The sequence below is a fragment of the Orycteropus afer genome, unplaced genomic scaffold (genome assembly GCF_000298275.1).
Source record: "Orycteropus afer afer isolate SDZICR_OR568_19922 unplaced genomic scaffold, OryAfe1.0 scaffold00230, whole genome shotgun sequence".
NCBI classification, from domain to species: Eukaryota; Metazoa; Chordata; class Mammalia; order Tubulidentata; family Orycteropodidae; genus Orycteropus; species Orycteropus afer.
Window position 1 is genome coordinate 1,958,865 of NW_006921817.1, and position 19,236 is coordinate 1,978,100.

General features: G+C 39.2%; 1 protein-coding gene across 1 annotated transcript in view; it reads right to left on the reverse strand.

The window, feature by feature from the left end:
* The window catches only part of DLC1 (DLC1 Rho GTPase activating protein), a 606,782-nt gene that overhangs the window by 31,287 nt on the left and 556,259 nt on the right, over positions 1-19,236 (reverse strand). The window contains exon 5 of the mRNA XM_007948875.2: positions 5,203-5,274. Within this exon, the coding sequence (XP_007947066.1) occupies positions 5,203-5,274 (72 nt within the window). The remainder of the gene's footprint in view (positions 1-5,202; positions 5,275-19,236) is intronic.

Here is a 19,236-nt window from a genome sequence, read left to right on the forward strand (position 1 = left end):
TGTGGGTTCAATTCCAGACCTGAAGGGCAACTAGGGGCCATAGTCTCAGTGGTTACACCAGGCTCTATTGGACCAGCAAACCTGGTCCCCACCTTCAAAGATCTACTTTTATCAATTGAAAATTATATGCCACAGAAAAAAATAATATTCATCAAAAAACTACCTAGGCAAATGCTGAGAAGATGGTGGCATCAGAAGGTCTCAGATCTCAATCTTCCCCACATGAACACCAAGAAAAACAACTTGAAGTGTATAATTTGCCTTGTGAGTGCTCTGAAAAGATGGACAAGTGACAACAATAAGGAGGCACAATCTCAAGCAAGATACTGATACATCTTAAGGAGTAGGAAAATATCTTTTTCCAGTGTCCCCAGTCGTCTTCTCTGGGCATATCCATTGCTAATGCATAGCTCTGCTGTCTGGGAAGGGCCTCAATCTCTGATTCTGAAGTAAATAAGACAGATCTTGATTGTGGACTGTTCAGGGTATATATTCTGATTGGTCTAGAGGCAACCTGAAAGACTGAACCCTTGGTCTGGCCAGAATCAAAGCCTTCACAGAACAGGGAGGGAAGAGTAAGCAAACTCTGAAACCCATGCCCATCTAAGGGTTTCTTGGAGACATCAGTGTTATTGAAAAGCAACGTGTAGAGAGGGAATTGAGAAAGCTAATACTTTACAAAATTCCAACATGCCATCTTCAACAAAAAGATCACAGGGCACACACACATAAAAAAAATTGAAAATGATGAAGAAAGAGAAATGGTCTCTATGGAAATTAGATCGTGAACAGACTGAAAGAAAAGAGTACAGAAATATTAAACAAGCACAGAGAACTAAAGGAAAATATGGTCAAAGATCTAAAAGAACTTAGGGAAATGATGCATGAGCAAAATAAGTATTTACTTATCAATACAGATAAGTAAACCAACCCACTGTCACTGAGTTGATGCCAACTCATAGTTACCCTATCGAGAAATATAGACACAATAGGAAGAAACAAAACAGAAATACTGACATGGAAAGATAAAATAAATGAAATAAAAACTTGTTGTTGGAAGGATTTAATAGCAGATTTAAACTGGCAGAAGAAAGAATCTAGAGGATAAGGAAATCAAAATACAGAATCTGCGGAGCAATAAGAGAGTAAGCGCAAGATAGTTGTGTATGTAGCCTAGTAAAATTTGAAATACCATCAAATGAACTAACATATGCATCATGTGAATCCCAAAAAGGGAAGAGAAAGAGACAGAAAGGAACATCATTTGAAGAAACAATGGCCAAAAACTTCCCAAATATGAGAAAGGACAGAAATCTACAAATCCAAGAAACTCAATGAACCCGAAGTAGGAAAAATCCAAAGAGATTCACACTGAGAAATAATATGATCAAGCTTTTAAAAACTAAAGAGAAAGAATCCTGAAACCAGCAAAGGAGAAGTGAATTTTCATATACAAAGGATTCCCTTGTAAGATTAGGTGTCGATTTCTCCTCAAAAACTCTGAGGCCAGAAGGCAGTGGAACGACTTATTTAAAATGCTGAAAGAAAAGAACTGTTAACCAAGAATATAGATTACTATATCTGGCAAAACTGTCCTTCCAGAATGAGTGCAAAGCTAAGACATTTGAGATAAACAAAATCTAAGAGAGACATACCCTATAAGAAATGTTAAAGGGTGTCATTCATTTGGGAAGGAAAGGACTTGACACCATACAGAGGGAAAAAAAAACAACAAACTTCTTTAAAGGTAATTTCATGGGCAAGTATAAAGGCAAACTTAAAGTATTTTTGACTGGTAAGTCTAGTTGTTATGTTCTTCATGTCTTTCAACAGTATATGCATTTAAAAAAAAACAAGTATAAATTTATATTACAGAGCATGTGAAATATAAAGATGCAATAGGTGGTAACAACAACAAAAATGGAGGGTTGAGCATTATAAGAATAGAGTCTTTGTATGTTACTGAAGTTAAGTTAGGTACCAATTTAAGCCAGGATATCATAAATGTAAGATGTTAAATGTAATTATCATGGGAATCAAAAGGAAAATATCTAAAAATATATTCACAAAAAAAGAAGGGAATCAAAATGGTTCACTACAAAAAAAACAATAAAACACAAATGTTGGCAGTAATGGAGGAAATAAGGTACAAAGGTGTAAAGACACACAGAAAAACAAAAAATGAAATGGCAGAAGTCCTTCATTATTGGTAATTATTTTCAATGTAAATGGATTAAATGCTCTAATCAAAAGGCAGAAAGCACAGAATGGATATTGAAAAAAAAAAACCGGTGTGATGACGATATGGAGAAATGGTAAACCTCATCCATTGCGTGTGGTAATGTAAATGGTGCAGCTGCTACACAAAAGTCTGACAATTCCTCAAAATATTATAAACAGGCAACTCTCCTATGACCCACAAATTCCAATTTTAGGTATATATATACCCAAAAGAACTGAAAGCAGGAGAGTACACAAAAATTGCACATACCAATATTCATTGAAGAACTATTCAAAACGTGAAAAGGTGGAAACAACCTAAATGCTGATCAACAGATGAACGGATTAAAAAAACATAGTATATACATGAGAAGCCCTGGTGGCACAGTAGTGAAGTGCCTGGCTGCTAAACAAAAGGTTGATGGTTCAAACCCATGAGCCACTCTGTAGGAGAAAGATGTGGCAGTCTGCTTCTGTAAAGATTTACAGCCTCAGACACTCTAAGATGCAGTTCTACTGTGTCCTGTAGGATCACTGTTAAGTCTAGGTTCAACATGACAGCAATTGGTTTGGTTTTTTGCCACCAGCCTTCTGGTTAGTAGTCAAATGCCTTAGGTACTACACCATCAGAGATCCTAATACATACATACAATGGAATATTACTCAGCTATAAGGAGAAATGAAGTACTGACTATGCTACAACATAGATGAACCCTGAAGACATTATACAGAGTAAATAAGTCAGTCACAAAAGGACAAATATTGTATAATCCCACTTATATAAAATAGGCAAATGTATAAACTAGTGCCTAAGGAGCTCTGGTAGCATAGTGCCTAAGGCACTTAACTGCTAACCAGAAGGCTGGCGGTTCAAACTCACCAGACACTCCTCGGAAGGAGTGATCTACTTCCGTAGTGATACTGCCTTGGAAACCCAAGGAGGGGTCGCTATGAGTCAGGTCCGACTTGAGGGCATGTAACAACAACAAGGCATTTCACTGCTACGCAGAAGGCTGCTGGTTCAAACCCACCAGCCACTCCTTGGAAGGAAGATGGGGCAATCTACTTCTGTAGAGACACCACCTTGGAACACAAGGAGGAGTCTATTAGTCGGGACTGACTTGACAGCCTTGAGTTTGGTTTGGGGTTTTTTTGGTTACTAGGAGTGGGAGGGAGGAGGTAAGAAATCATAGGTTAGGAGCACTGAATTTCTGTTAAAGGTGATGTAAAAATTTAGAAATGTATAGTGATGATGGTTGTACAACATAATAAACTAATCAATGCTACTGAATAGTACCTGCAAAAAGTGCCGAATTGGCAAATGGTTTGTAATACATATTTTTACTCTGATAAAAAAAAAAATCTAAAAACAGAAAAGCCAAATTATAAACTAGGGAAAGTATCTGCAACAGATGACTTATAAACGATTAGTAATTAGAACAAAGAGCTCTTACAAATCAAAAAAAGCACCATCAAGAGAAAAATGGGTAATATGAATTTTATAGAAGAGTAAACACATCTAAGAAATATTCCTTATCACTTAATGATCAGGGAAACTGAAGACAAAATCAGTACAATATCATTTTATATCCATTTTATTGGCAAAAATTAGAAAGTCTGATAATATCAAGTGTTACAAGGAGATGGATAGGATCTTTACATATAACTGGTCCAAATACCAAACTCACTGCTATCTAGTCAATTAGACTCATAGCGACCCCTCCTTGGGTTTCCGAGGCAGTATAACTATGGAAGTAGATTGCCCAGAGTTCCGAGGAGTGGCTGGTGGGTTTGAACCATCAGCCTTCTGGTTTAACAGTAAAATGCCTTAGGCACTATGCCACCAGAGCTCCTAGTATGCCACCAGAGCTCCCATATTACTGGTAGAAAAGAAAATTGTTACAAACACGTTCTAAAAGTCTGCATTATAGAAATGAACATACACATTCTCTGTTGTTAGATGCTGCCAAGTTGGTTCTGACTCATAGTGACCCTATTTGTAAGAGAATGAAACACTGCCCAGTCCTGCACCATCTTCCCAACTGTTACTATGTTTAAACACATTGCAGCCACTGTATTAACCCATCTGGTTGTGGGTCTTCCTCTTTTTTGCTGACCCTCTACTTTACTAAGCATGATGTCCTTCTCCAGGGACTGGTCTCTCCTGATAACATGTCCAAAGTACTTGAGACCTCGTCGTGCCATCCTTACTTTCTAATGAACATTTTGGCTATATTTCTTCCAAGACAGATTTATCATTCTCCATAACACATTCTCTATAACCCAGTAGAAATTCCTCTCCTAGTTACACACATAAGATAAATTATTGCACATGTACCACAGAAAATAGATATGAGAATGTTCATAATAGCACAGACTGTAATTTGCAAAACCTAGAAAAAGCCAAAATGCCCATGAATCAGAATGTGGATGAATAAACTGTGGATCATTAAATGAACTACAGGGACACAGTACAGAAGAATCTTAACAATATAACAATACATTTACAAGTTAAATCCCCAAAGATTACATACAGTACAATATTCTTTTATAAAGGTAAAAATAAATATATATATATATAAACACATATATACATATGTGTATGTAAACACACACATATACATACATATATGCGTGTATATATATATATATATATATGAGTGTATGTGTGTTAAATGTAATAAAATTATACAGAAAGAATAGTAAAAAAAAAGATAAACAGTATTCAGGATGATGGCTTGTCTGGGTAGGAGGTAGCAGAGGCAGAGGGACAGAATGGGAGATCACCAAGGTGTGTTGTTATCAAGGTCCTAGCTTTTGTTTTTGTGGTGGGGTCACAAGTGTTTAGTATGTTAATTTAAAAATAAAATATTTAAATAAATCAGATATCTAAAATATGTAATAGATTAGTGATAATTATGAACCAAGGATTATGATTATACCAATAAATTAAGACAAAACAAAACAGTGCTTCTGACTCACCTTCATAAAGCTGTGCATACTGAGGAAAACCTGTTGCCCGTAGCCAATCACAAGCTTCCTTGGCTTCAATTTCTAGAATAAAACAGAAAAAAGACAAAATTTTTAGCCATGATTATTTTAGCAAGCTTCTCTTTTTGAAATGAACTTTGATTTTATTATACCAGCAAAACACAATCTCTGTAGAAAATATTTGTTGTTGTGTTGTTATGTGCCATTGAGTCGGATCCAACTCATAGTGACCTCTCCTTGAGTTTCTGAGGCAATATCACTACAGTAGATTGCCTACCTTCCTTCTGAGGAGTGGCTGGTGGATTTGAACCGCCAGCCTTCTGGTTAGTGGTCAAGTGCCTTAGGCACTATGCTACCAGAGCTCCCATAGAAAATATAGATGAGGAAAAAAAATTATATTTCTCTGCATCTTCTTAATCTTTTTTTCTATGCATATAATTATGCATCATTCTTTAAAGAAACAAACAACACAACAACAAAGATGGAGTCCTAGCTGTGAAGTACTCCGTATGGCTCTGTGCTCTGGTAAGAAATGATTACGAAAGTAAGGTTTATGGTAATGAAAAAGTTGAAGAGAGACCAAATAAGTCATTTTAAGCCTGGCTGCCCTAACTTGGTTCATTTTTCACTGAAACAGAAGGCCACCAAGCATGTTTTCTGATACCCAGAACTCAACTGAACAAAGTAACAGACCTTCTAATTCCCAACATGATACACATAGAACCCCCCTGATACTACAGTGATGTGCCTTTTGGTACAAGGATTATTATTAACACAGTAGTAATGAATGAGGCCAGGCTGTCAAAGAAGAGGGCGTGAAGTCAATAGACTCCACAATCTTGGCAGACTGAAATGCATAATAAAGCTTCTACTACCCTGTAGTTTAACATCTTGTAAACAGTATTGATAAACAGAAAGGCCAAGAGCAACTCACACTCTGTGTAAAAACTCACTCAAGCACAGATTTACAATCCTGTTAAAATCGACTCACAGAGGAGGTCTTGGGCACATTAATTAGTTTCTCTCTTGGCACAAAGAATATTCCTTTCAACTCTTCTTTCCGTCTTCCTCAGGCCATGAGTACTTGGTTATGTAAGGCTTTTCACTCGTTTCTAAATGTCTCAACATTGCTTAATTTATTCCAGATTCAAATCTTTATTAAGCATCTCCACTGAGCCAGATGTGAAACGGATAGTCAATCAGCTACTAACCAAAAGGTCAATGGTTCGAACCCATCACCCACTCCACAGGAAGAAGATGAGGCAATCTGCTTCTATAAAAATTTACAGACTTCAAAACCCTGTGGGGTAGTTCTACTCTATCTTATAGGGTCACTCTGAATTGCAATCAACTCGGTAACAGTGGACAGAGACATCTTACTTTTGTCTAGTAATAAATTCATTAAAGCAAGTAGGATTGTTAAAGTCCTTATTGAGCATACCCCCCAAAATAAAACCCAAACCCAATGCTGTACAGTTGATTCCAACTCATAACAACCACTTAGGACAGAGTGGAACTGCCCTATAGGGTTTCCAAGATGAAATCTTTAAGGAAACAGACTGCCTTATCTTTCTCCCATAGAGCGGATGCCATGTTGGAACTGACTTTCTGGTTAGCAGCTGAATGCTTTAACCAAAAAACAACTTATATTTTCTAGAAATCATATTGATGGAAAAACATAAAAGAATGGGGAAATTATTTTTCTGTACTTCAGGGCCCTTTTCCCACGAAAAAGAGTGATGGAAAGAAAAATGGCTAAATGTTTTTTTTAAAAATAGTTTAACTAACTTCTATATAGAAGAAATGAGTTATTTTCCTTGAACAGATTGTTAGCCACTGAAAAAATTGATTGTTAAAATGTATTTGCTTAATATTTTATTTCACCAGTGGCTGTTGTTAGCTGCATTTGAGTCAGTCACCGACTCCTGAAGACCTCACATGTTACAGACAGAGTAGAACTGCTGCACAGGGTTTTCTTGGCTAGTAGTTAGAAATTCTTAATGCTTGCCCAGTTTTACTATATTTAGACACGACACCAGGTCAGCATACATACAAAAGGTTAAACTAAACACAATTCACCAGAAATCTTGCCACTTACTTATAGCATGTTTCTGAATTTCTTAATTAAAATGATTTTATGCCAAGAGGCATGAAAGATGTAAGATATTATTTTTCTAAAAACTTTCATTTATAATGATAACGCAACAACAATGCAACACACTGCCATGGAGTGGGCTCCTACTCATAGCAACGCCTCTTGGGTTTCTGAGGCAGTAAGGGAGCTCTGGTAGTGCAGTGCCTAAGGCACTTGACTGCTAACCAGAAGGCTGGAGGTTCAAACCCACCAGCCACTCCTTGGAAGGAAGGTTGGGCAATCTACTTCCATAGTGATACTGCCTCAGCAACCCAAGGAGGGGTCGCTATGAGTTGGGTCCAACTGGACGGCACATAACAACAAAAACAACAACATCACTATGGAAATAGATTGCCCAACCTTCCTTCTGAGGAGTGGCTGGTGGGTTTGAACCGCCTTCTGGTTAGTAGTCAATTGCCTTAGGCACTACACCACTAGGGCTCCTATTTATGATACTTTATAAATTATAAAGTATTTCACATATATTACTTACGTGTGATTTGAGGAACACACAAATATGACTATTGTCATGTTCTTATTGTCCATTTTTTCACCAGTAAGCAAATAAAATGCCCTAAAACAACCAAAAATTGATCTAAAAATATGTGTCCAAATAGTCGCTCTTCCTAGGACCACTTGGTTGGAAAGACATACAAACAGCTGAAAGTTTCTTTCGTTAGCAGATAATCTAATTGAAGGCTTATAACTATAAAAAGTCATACTTTCAAGAACTGTAAAGATCTAATACTTTTACTCTTTCTGCCTTTCTTTTAGATTTGAAACCATGGTAAATGAAGAAGCAGAAGCATGTATCTATTTTACATAAAAATAATGTCTATTCAATGAAAACTTGGCAACATAACAAATGAAAAATCAATCCTGTTTCAGTAAAAATCAGAGTTAGAAACTGTACAAAAGTTATCACTAATTTTTGAAAAACAGGAGTACTTGTTGGTCTCATTTTCATGCATTTCCAGTTATCAACAGACCAAGAGAATATGCTAGCGATCCAATATAACTCACTGCCATTGAGTCTATTCTGACTCATAGCAACCCCCATAGGGTTTCCAAGGCTGTAAATCTTTATGGAATCAGACTGCCTCATCTTTTTCCCTCAGAACAGCCAGTGGGTTTAAACCACCGATCTTTTGGTTAGGAGTTCAATGCCTGAGCCATAGCCAACAGGCTCCTTAAAAATCCAATATAGGTACCGTGTTTTTTTGAAACATCAGTATCTTAATTTCATTTAACAGTGAATAAAAACCTATGCCTACATCCAAGTAGGGAATATTATTTCTGGTTTTACCACTGATTCATGCCACTGCTTTCTCTCTTGTTGCATAACTAAAACTCCAGGTCTCCAGCATTGTCTCTCTCTTCAGGGAATCCATCAGCCAATCCTAGCTCATCAAACTCTGTAAAGCACAGCTTTGATCTTATTTCTCCCTCACAAACTTCACAGAAGTTTCACTACCTAGAAAATCAAGTCTGAACACCTCTATGTGGTTTTCAAGTTTGTCTGCTTGATATCCAACTTTTCAGCTCCCTTTACATCCCAGCCAAAGTAAACTTGGTGCTCATTTTCTCACATACCATTGTGACTTCCTTCTACCTGAGATCTCCCTGGCCTTAAATGCCCTCCCACCCACTCAGGTCAATTTTTAGTCACCCTTCAAGGCCTACCCCAATGCTGCCACCTCTATGCAGTCTTCCCAGATGCCTCTTGACAATTCTATACATGGTTAATTTCTATTGAGTGTATAATATTTATAAGGCCTGGTAGCATAGTGCCTAAGGCACTTGACTGCTAACCAGAAGGCTGGCGGTTCAAACCCACCAACCACTCCTTGGAAGGAAGGCTGGGCAATCTACTTCCGTAGTGATACTGCCTCAGCAACCCAAGGAGAGGTTCGCTATGGGCCGGGTTCTACTCGACGGCACAAAACAACAACAACATGTGTGGATGGTAGTGTGAAAACTATGAGGGCAATTTCTATAAACCATTCCCTATCAGGTAAAAATGTCATCAGACTCCAGATTCAATGAAAATACAATGGAACTGTTGTTATTCCTGGGTTTTCTCTAAGCAAGAACCGGCAAATGTGTTAAGGAGGAAACAGGAAATTTTATTGGAAAGAGTTTTAGTCTTTAGTTGTTCTACAAAGCACTTGTGCACCCTGAAATGAATGAGGTCCCAGCTATCCTTTTGTATATGGCTGAGAATGATTAGGCTATAGTTGCATATTTCCTGGTATAAGGGGATGACCCTATCTTCCCCTTACCGCTCACCCCTCAACAGTGAGTTAAACAGAAATTCCCAACCCCGTCATCATTCTGGTGACTTCTGCTGATCTCAGCCAGTTGAGCAACAGTAACTGGGCCCTAAGCAGGGTGTGATTCCTTCCTTCTAGGGTCTGCTCTGCATCACAAAGGGCCCTCTCAGACTGTTTTCCTTCTCTGGTGAGGTGCTGTCAAAAAATCAAGATTCAATTCAAGTGCAAGGAATTAGAGAAACAAGAAAATTCAAGGACTTTCCAGATCCCACAGGTTATCAGAAGTATGGCTGACTTGTGGACAAAGAGTCAAGGAAAAATAGATGCTTTTATAGCTACAGAGCCACATTAGCTACGTGAAGGCAGGCAGGGCTTTCTGATTTAAACCAAGACTCCCTTTTCATCACATGGATTCCTTCTAATGGTAAGGCCTGTTCTGCTCACCAATCTCTTGACTACTTCAAAGTGGTCAATTTTACAGGACTGCTATGCAAGTAGACAAGGAGCTCCCATGGCACAGTGCCTAAGGCATCTGACTGCTAACCAAAAAGTTGGTGGTTCAAACCCACCAGCCACTCTGTGGAAAGAAGGCGGGACAAACTACTTCCATAAAGATTTACTGCCTCAGAATCCCAATGGGGGGTCACTATGAGTCAGAATTGACGTGATGGCAGTGGGTTTGGTTTTTGGCTTAGATGAAGCTAGACAGACAGGATTGCTGCTGTGGGTTTCACCAGGCAGGTCACGTGGAGAGGCCTCAAGGACTTGTAGCAAAGGGAGAGCTATCTTAGTGGCTCTCAACCTTGGATGCAGACTGGAGCTTGCCTTGGGGAACTACCTAAAAGACCAATGACAAATCCCACTCCCAGATATTCTGATTTACTCTAAGGGGGGCCTGGTCAGCATATTTTTCAAAAAAGCTCTGTAAGTAAATTTAAGGCTAGCCAGGATTGAGATCCACTGAGCCAGAGAGCATCTTATTCCCTTGTCCCAGACTCTTTCTGCCTTGGATTATCACAACCACCTCCCAACTGAACTCTGATTTAAGCCTTACCCTTCACTACCCAAAAGAACTCTATCCTAATCCAGAGGATTCCTGAGTCCCTGGACTGGCTTTTATGAAATACTTATTTAATTCTTTAGTGACTCTCCACCACCTTTCAAATACAATCCAAATTCCACAGCACGACCCACAACCTTCATAATCTGACCTGAGCCACAACATTCAGGTTTTGGAATGAAAGTTTTGCTCTAATCTTACTAAACTACTTTAGACTTTCCGGGATGCACTATGCTCTCTTACACCTCAAGCCCTTAACCCGTGTTCTCTTCTTCTTCTTCCTTCTACTTCCCTCTTCTTCTTTCTGCTAACTTCTCACCGCTAGTAAGGCTTTCTGCCCCCACTCTACCCAGTGTGGGTGAGAAGCACCTACTATAAGGCTCTTGGGAGCAATGACTGTATCTTAATTTACCTGTGTAAAAAAGAATCCATTAACATTTTCTCTTCTTTAATGGCAGGCTAAGAAGTATGACTTCCTTTTTGCTTTTAAACATATACTGCTCTTAAAGACAAGTCAGATAGCAAAACACAGTTATTAATATTTATTAAAACTCTTATGTTATCTAAAAGAGTCCTGGTAGCATAGTGCCTAAGGCACTTGACTGCTAACTAGAAGGCTGGTGGTTCAAACCCACCAGCCACTCCTTGGAAGGAAGGTTGGGCAATCCACTTCTGTAATGATACGGCCTTGGAAACCCAAGGAGGGGTCACTATGAGTCAGGTCCAACTCGAGGGCACATAACAACAACAACAACAACGTTATCTAAAGTAGCTCTGGTAGCACAGTGACTAAGGCATATCTGACTGCTAACCAGAAAAATGGTGGTTCAAACCCACCAGTCACTCCATGGAAGCAAGACTGGGCAATCTACTTCTGTAAAGATTTACCACCTCGGAAACCAAATGGGGGTCACTATGAGTTGGAATCGGCTCAATGGCAGTGGGTTTGGTTTGGTTTTAGAATGTTATCTACTATCATCTGCCTGCCAGTTCGTGGTGTTGTACTGTGGTGGCTGGAGTATTGTTATAATGCAGGATGCTATGCTACTGGTGTTTCAAATACCAGTAGGATTGCTTATGGTGAGCAGGTTTCAGTGGCACTTCCAGACTAAGGCAAAGAAGAAAGGCCTGGAGATCTACTTCTGAAAATTAGCCAATAGAAACTGTATGGATCACAAAAGAATACTGTCTGATATAGTGCTAGAAGATGAGACTCCTAAATTGGAAGGCAACAATGGACTCAAGCATCACGGTGATCATAGGGGGATACAGGACAGAGCAGCACTTTGCTCTATTATACACAAGATTGCCAAGAGTCTGAGCCCACACGATGGCAAAATTAGCCTCTAGTTATAATCTGATGTTATCTACTTACAGCAAAGATTTTGACCAGTAACTAGCAGTCTTTCTACACACAGGTGCCTAAAAAAAAATCAAACATCTGCTATGCATATTCTGAAAGATACCAGGTACAAAGGGTCAGTTTCCTTACACTTCTGGGAGGTAAGACCAGTGAACACTAATTCAGTTTTTAAGGCCCTTTGGCCTAACAGTAGCTGACCCAAATCCATTTTTAGTTATATTCTAGTACCAAAACCAAAAACCCAAACACACTGCTATTGAGTCATTTCTTCCATTTGCTCTAGCTTACTCTTCATTCAAGAGCAAGTTTCAGGGTCTCTTTTGACATTCATTTTGGACTTTTCTTCCTTTCCTGTCTTTTTAATGTTTGCTTTCTTCATTTGTGATGTCCTTGGCACCATCCCACAACTCCTTGTCTTTGGTCATTCATGTTCAGTGTGTCAAATGTATTCTTGAAGTAGTCTCTAAATTCAGGTGGAATTTACACTCAAGGTCATACTTTGGGTCACATGGACTTGTTTAAATTTTCTTCAGCTTCAATTTGAACTTGCATATGAATAAGTTCTACATTTGGCCCCTAGCCTTGTGGTGACTGAAAAATGTCCATTGTCTCTTCCCACAAATATAGCTGATTTGCAAGGTCCACATGTATAGTCACTGTTTATGCTGTTGAAAAAAGGTATTTGCAACGAATAAGTTGTTAGTCTTACAAAATTCTATCATGATATCTGGTGTCATTTCCATTCCAAGGCCATATTTTCCAACTATCTATCCTTATTTGTTTCCAACCATCAGTGATTATGAATGCACTGAATGCACATTTGATCAGTTTCAAACAGCAAAGTTGGTAAAAATTTTCTATTTCTTCACCATTGGCATTAGTGGTTGGTATGTAAATCTGAATAGTCTTATTAACTGGTCTTCCTTGTAAGTATATGGATGTTATCCTATCACTGACAGCACTGTACATCATAACAGATCTTGAAATGTTCTTTTTCAAGATGAATGTGATGTCATTCCTGGTATAGTAGACTATTTGATTGTCTTATTCAAAATGGCCAATACCAGTCTATTTCAGCTTGCTAATGACTGGAACATCAATCTTCCCGTATTGTATTTAATTTCTGATGACTTGCAATTTTCTTAGATTCATTCTTCATACATTCTATGTTCCAATTATTAATGGATGTTTGCAGCTGTTTCTTCTCATTTTGAGTTTTACCGCATCAGCAAATGAAGGTGTCAAAAGCTCTACTTTAAGGAGGCAGCTCTTCCCTGGTTGTATTCTGAGTGTCTTCCAACCTGACGGGCTCCATCTTCTGGCACTGTATCAGACAATGCTCTGCTGCCCTTCGTAAGGTTTTCACTGGCTGGTTTTTTCTAGAAGTAGATGACCGAGTCCTTCTTCCTGTCTTGGTTTGGAAGCTCCACTGAAACGTGTTCACCACAGATGACCCTGTTGGTATCTGAAACACTGACGGCATAGCTTCCAGCATCAGAGCAATATGCAAGCCACCATAATACAACTGACAGACAAGTAGTGGCCTTTTAACACCCCATACAATTATTTATTATGTTTTCTTTCTGTCACCTCCCCTGAAGCTTCACAAGGGCAGACTTTTCCTATTTTACTTGCTATCCCAAGCACCTAGAGGAGTATGTGTTACAAACTAGGTGCTCAATAAATATTACATATTTATTCATGGGAGCTCTGGTGGCCTAGTGCCTAAGGCATCTGACTGCTAACCAGAAGGCTGGAGGTTCAAACCCATCAGTCACTCCTCAGAAGGAAGGTTGGGCAATCTACTTCCATAATGATATTGCCTTGGAAACCTAAAGAGGGATCACTGTGAGTCGGATTTGACTCAACAGCAGTGCATTTTGGTTTTTGGTTTGATTATTCTGTATAAATAAGCCAATGACAAGATTTTTGTTCTACTGAAGCAGTTTCCAATTTTTCAGATCAAGATCCACAGTAAGAAATATATTTTACATGGCAATCTGGTACACACACACACACACACACACACACACACGTATAAATATAAAATAAATAAATACATACATGTATAAGTGTAAATATATATATATAAAACTGACACAAGTTTCACAAAATGACACTACAATATTGTGTGTTTTGATATTCTATGTTTTCTTGTTGCGATTCATATACTCACTGCCATTGAGTCGAACCTGACTCATAGCAAGCCCTCCTTGGGTTTCCAAGGCAGTATCACTATGGCACTATGGAAGTAGATTGCCCAACCTTCCTTCTGAGGAGTGGCTGGTGGGTTTGAACCACCAGCCTTCTGGTTAGCAGTCAAATGCCTTAGGCTCATATGGTGGGTTTTTTTTTTTCAGATTGCATTTTGACTGAAAGTTTCTATTCTGTTTTTTAAAATGCTTTTTGTTACCTACCCAAGTGACTAGTTTGAAAAAAACTATTCTCATGCATACATATATAGCTTTGTTTTAGAAAGACAGGAAAGTAAATTAAGAGTTCCTAATGATAGGAACCTCTGTATAGTACAAGGGAGAATGTGAAGTCACATAGGAAAGACATATATGAATTTAGAGGTGGGAGAGGCAGATGTCCCTTCCTGCTGGAGGACAGGTGGAAAATGCCCAGGAATACTTTATTTAAGGAGGGCCTTGGATACCCAAGGAAGGGTCACTATGAGTTGAATCGACTCAACGGCAGAGAGTTAAGGATTATTTTTGTATGATCTTGTAGGGGTTTTGGTAGCACAGTGCCTAAGACATCTGACTGCTAACCAGAAGGTTGGTGGTTCAAACCCACTGCCCACCTGTGGAAGCAAGACTGGGAAATCTACTTCTATAAAGATCTACGGCCTCAGAAACCCAGTGGGGGTCCCTATGAGTCATAATCTACTCATTGGCAGTGGGTTTGGTGGTTTTGATGATCTTGTATGGAGCCCTGGAGGTGCAGTAGTTAAAACGTTCACCTGTTAGCCAAAAGATCTGCGTTCAAATCCACCAGCTACTCTATGGGGAAAAAAGAAAGTGGCAATCTGCTTCTGTAAGGTTTCAGCCTTGGAAACCCTATGGGGCAGTTCCACTTTGTCCTACAGTGTTGCTATGAGGTGGAATCCACTGGATGGTAGTGGGTTTTGGGTTTGGTATGGTCTTGTACCTAGACTGGATGTGTGAGAGGGGGTTTGGTATGGTCTTCTAAGTAAGACTGGATGTGGGAGAGGGGATTTGCAGTAAAGGGAAAATGAGCAAAGTGAAGACCTGGAAGCACAGGTGTTTGTTAAGCAAAGGTCAGCTGTCCTACAGCAAAGGAAGAAGAGTGGTATGAAGTGCAAACTAGGAGCTAATATTCCCACTTTTAAGGAGTGGAAGTTTGAGGGGGGAGGGTGGTTCTCCCTCAACCTTTTTCTGCCTGAGGATCAGTAGCAGATATGTTGCTTTCTTGTAAAAGAATATTCCTAGAAATAAAATGAAAAGGAGAGGGGGGAAAAAAAGGACCCACTCTTCCCTGTGATGTGATGACAACTTAATAAACGGTTTTGCCTTAAAAGCAGGTAATCTTGAGAGACACGCCCTGCAAGCCTATACCTGGGATTATGTACATGAAGTGACACTTTACAAGAAGAAATTAAATCAGTTGAAACCCCCTTTGGGATCATCTAGTATAAGTGATTCCAAAGGACTGTTACACACAAACCAAGAAAAGGCAAGTAGTTCACATCAAAATATACGCTTTTCTCTGTAAGGCTACAGCCCTGCATTAATTTAAGCCGATGAGATATGAATTTATCAGACACTCTAGACTTGTGCTGATCCAGTTATTTCTGGTGACAGAAATCTCAGCTCTGGTAGTGTAGTGCCTAAGGCACTTGACTGCTACCCCGAAGGCTGCAGTTCAAACCCACCAGCCACTCCTCAGAAGGAAGGTTGGGCAATCCATTTCCGTAGTGATACTGCCTTGGAAACCAAGGAGGGGTTGCTATGTGTCGGATTCAACTCAATGGCAGTGGGTTTGGTTTTTGGTTTAATACACAGGAAAAGTAAAGTTCCTGCAAATTATAGTTCTAAAAAAACTTTAAAAGTAAAGAGAATAGCAAGCAATTCTAAACAAACTGCTCGCTCATATTTTAGTTATTCTGATGAAGAGAAAAAAGAAAATCAAGAAACTAATGGAATATCATGTTGCTTTATCAAAGACCAATGAAAACAGAAACGGGGAAGTACAAGTGTTAAGTGGATAAGCTGTCTCTGGTGGTGTAGTGCCTAAGGCATTTGACTGCTAACCAGAAGCCTGGCAGTTCAAACCCACCAGCCACTCCTCGGAAGGAAGGTTGGGCAATCTACTTCCGCAGTGATACCGCCTCGGAAACCCAAGGAGGGGTCCCTATGAGTCGGATACGAGTCGACAGCCGAGTTTGGTTTTCTGTTTTTTTTGGAATCACTCCTATGTCTAATCACAAACAGGAAACACTGCTTAATTTGACTTTCTCAGTTTTACACCAAAAAGTACAAGAGAAAAAAAAAAAAAGACTTAACTGTCTTCCAGGTGAGTTAAAGAATTCTTTCTATTAAATTTGTTTGTGACACTGGCCCTTAAACACACACAAACTAATGGTTAAATTTGACTGAGGTACATTTATTTAATTTAGGAACATTTCTAGTTTTATAACTATACATTTTCCCTACAAACACATTAACATCTTCATTTCTGTTGCTATCTCCATTTGATTTACACATGCTGGCTGAAAGGGATATGAAGTTCCATTCAACTCACATATGGCCTTGGACTAGTCACTGAACTTCCCCAAATCTCAGGGGCCTCTCAGTAGGGAAAAGGCAATGTTTTTCCAGGCTGCCTTTGCAAAGCTCTGGAATTTCCCATTACACGACTTACAAAAGCACAGGCACTATTCAAAGTCCACTTTCCATGCTACAATTTGAAAAAAGGAATTATGTGCAGACTGGATCCTTCATGGGCTTGCTGTTTCTCCAGACTCAAGAGATGAATACAAATTTTAGAATTTAAACATTTTCCATCTATTTTGTCACCTGAGTAAGGCAAAGGGGATAGCTGTAGTGCAATCCAGTGCATGGGACACAAGACCTTTTTGCCCCTAAGGTCTCTTCCTCTCCAGCTTTCTAAGTTCTGTGAGTCTAGGAAATGCTACAACCTCAGGGTGTGGAAAACTTTTGTCCCTCAGACATCCTCTACAGACTCCTGCAGGAGAAGGAAGGCGCCTTTCTGACAAGCTCCAGGAAGTGACCTCCAGTCCTCTCCACAGGACACTCAAAGGTGGGGCAGAGGAGAGAACAAAATGTGGATGGGAGGTGTCAAAGGCATCTGAGGACTCTGTCTTCACTGACCTCAGCCTGCAATTAGATTTTAATTTTCTCCTTGTGGGGGAGGGGTAGACATGAAAGGGAGCATACTTTCCACTATGGAATGAAGTATAGTAGCAGAATAGAACAAGGATGATTGATCATGAAAAGCTGACTTCCACTGCGTTTTGGCTTAACTTTGGCAAGGTATCATATTCTATCTTTTAGTGCCCAAGAACTTTATTTCCTCATCACAGTCGTTTTCAAGATTCCTTTAAAATGTTTCAGTGATATCTGGGAGAAACTTTTCTCTTGGAAATATTACTTTAAGATATTCTCACCAAAGAAAACGTTTGGTAGAGCCAACAGATGCCAGACTTTCAGAAAATGATTACCTACACCCTGCTCCAAATGTTAAAGACAGAAGTCTAAGTCTCCATTCACTAGGTCCCCAGGAATTAGATGCAGAAACCACTAATTTGTCAATTCTGGGCTCTAACATTATACCTCCCTCTCTACTCACAACTCACTGCCATAGAGTTGGATGGGACACATAGAGACCCTTCCTAAAGGAACTCTTGTGGCACAGTGTTAAAAGCATTCAACTGCTAACCAAAAGGTCAGTGATTCGAACCTACTAGCTACGCCATAGGAAAAAGGTGAGACAATCTGCTTTCATCAAGATTTACAGCCTTGGAAACCCTATGAGGCGGTTCTATTTTGTCCTATAGGGTCACTTTGATTCGTAATCGACTGGATGACAGTGGGTTTGACCTGTGGTTGCAGGACCCTTGGAAAATGAAAAGAAACTTCAAATCTCTATGTGGATACCAAACATTGTTCCCTAAACCGAATTAACTCCTGCTAAATACATCTCTATAAATTGGATTTATAGCTATGCATACCTTATTGAAATCCTGGTTCTGCCAGCCAAATATTTAACTCCCCCAACCCTTGGATTCCTCTTTTTTAAAGGAGGATAATTATATCTACTTTGTGGGGTTGCTGTGAGGATTCAGTGTAACAATGAGTGTAACCTATTCAATAAATTTTAGCTTCTATGATATTATAAAAATGCTACCAAAAGTCTGTGGATTTTAAAAAATGAATATTAAAAAGGAATATCCAGACTAGAAAAGGCTGTTGCTTGTGAGAGACTACACAAGTTTACAGAGTCAATACCCAAGGCTTTCCTCCAATCTGCCATCAATTATGATGGAAAGGTGGGAATATGTAGTGGAAAAAATGTTAAGATAGAGCAGACCTAATTAAAGAACCCCAGCAGGACTCCCTTACTCATTATCATTAATCATGATAATCCTTAACAATAACACACATCCCACAAAAGGAAAAGTGCAGACAGACAGGAAGAGCCCTCTCACCTGGGACTTCTATCCCTTTTACATTTCTGACTAATTTGAGGTTAAAAGGAAATCACCAATGGCTGCACTCAAACCAGCAACCCATTCCTGTAAAACGTTTTTAATCCTAGTGCACTGTATCTTTTTTAAAAGAGAAATAACCTTCAAATGTCCATATTTCTCTTTATATGCTGACCAGAGTTAGAAATGCAGACAACTGTGAAAGCTGTCTGCTCCAAAAAAGCATTTTCTCCCTCATTTCACAGCCATAGAAACAAGGAAATTAGAGCTGCAGTCTTTAGGACAGTGTAAGGATACGCCTTATGGTTCAACATGACCACCACAGCAAGGAAAACTTTTTATGCCTTAAATGATGTCTTAAGATTTTTATGTCTTAAATCATTCCTTCACATTCTAGCCCCACAACTCCAAACTACATATTTTGGGGGTGAACCTTGATAAAATGAGCGTTCAGAGAACCTCAGAAGTTACACTCTTCAGAAACAAAACTCATGTAATTCA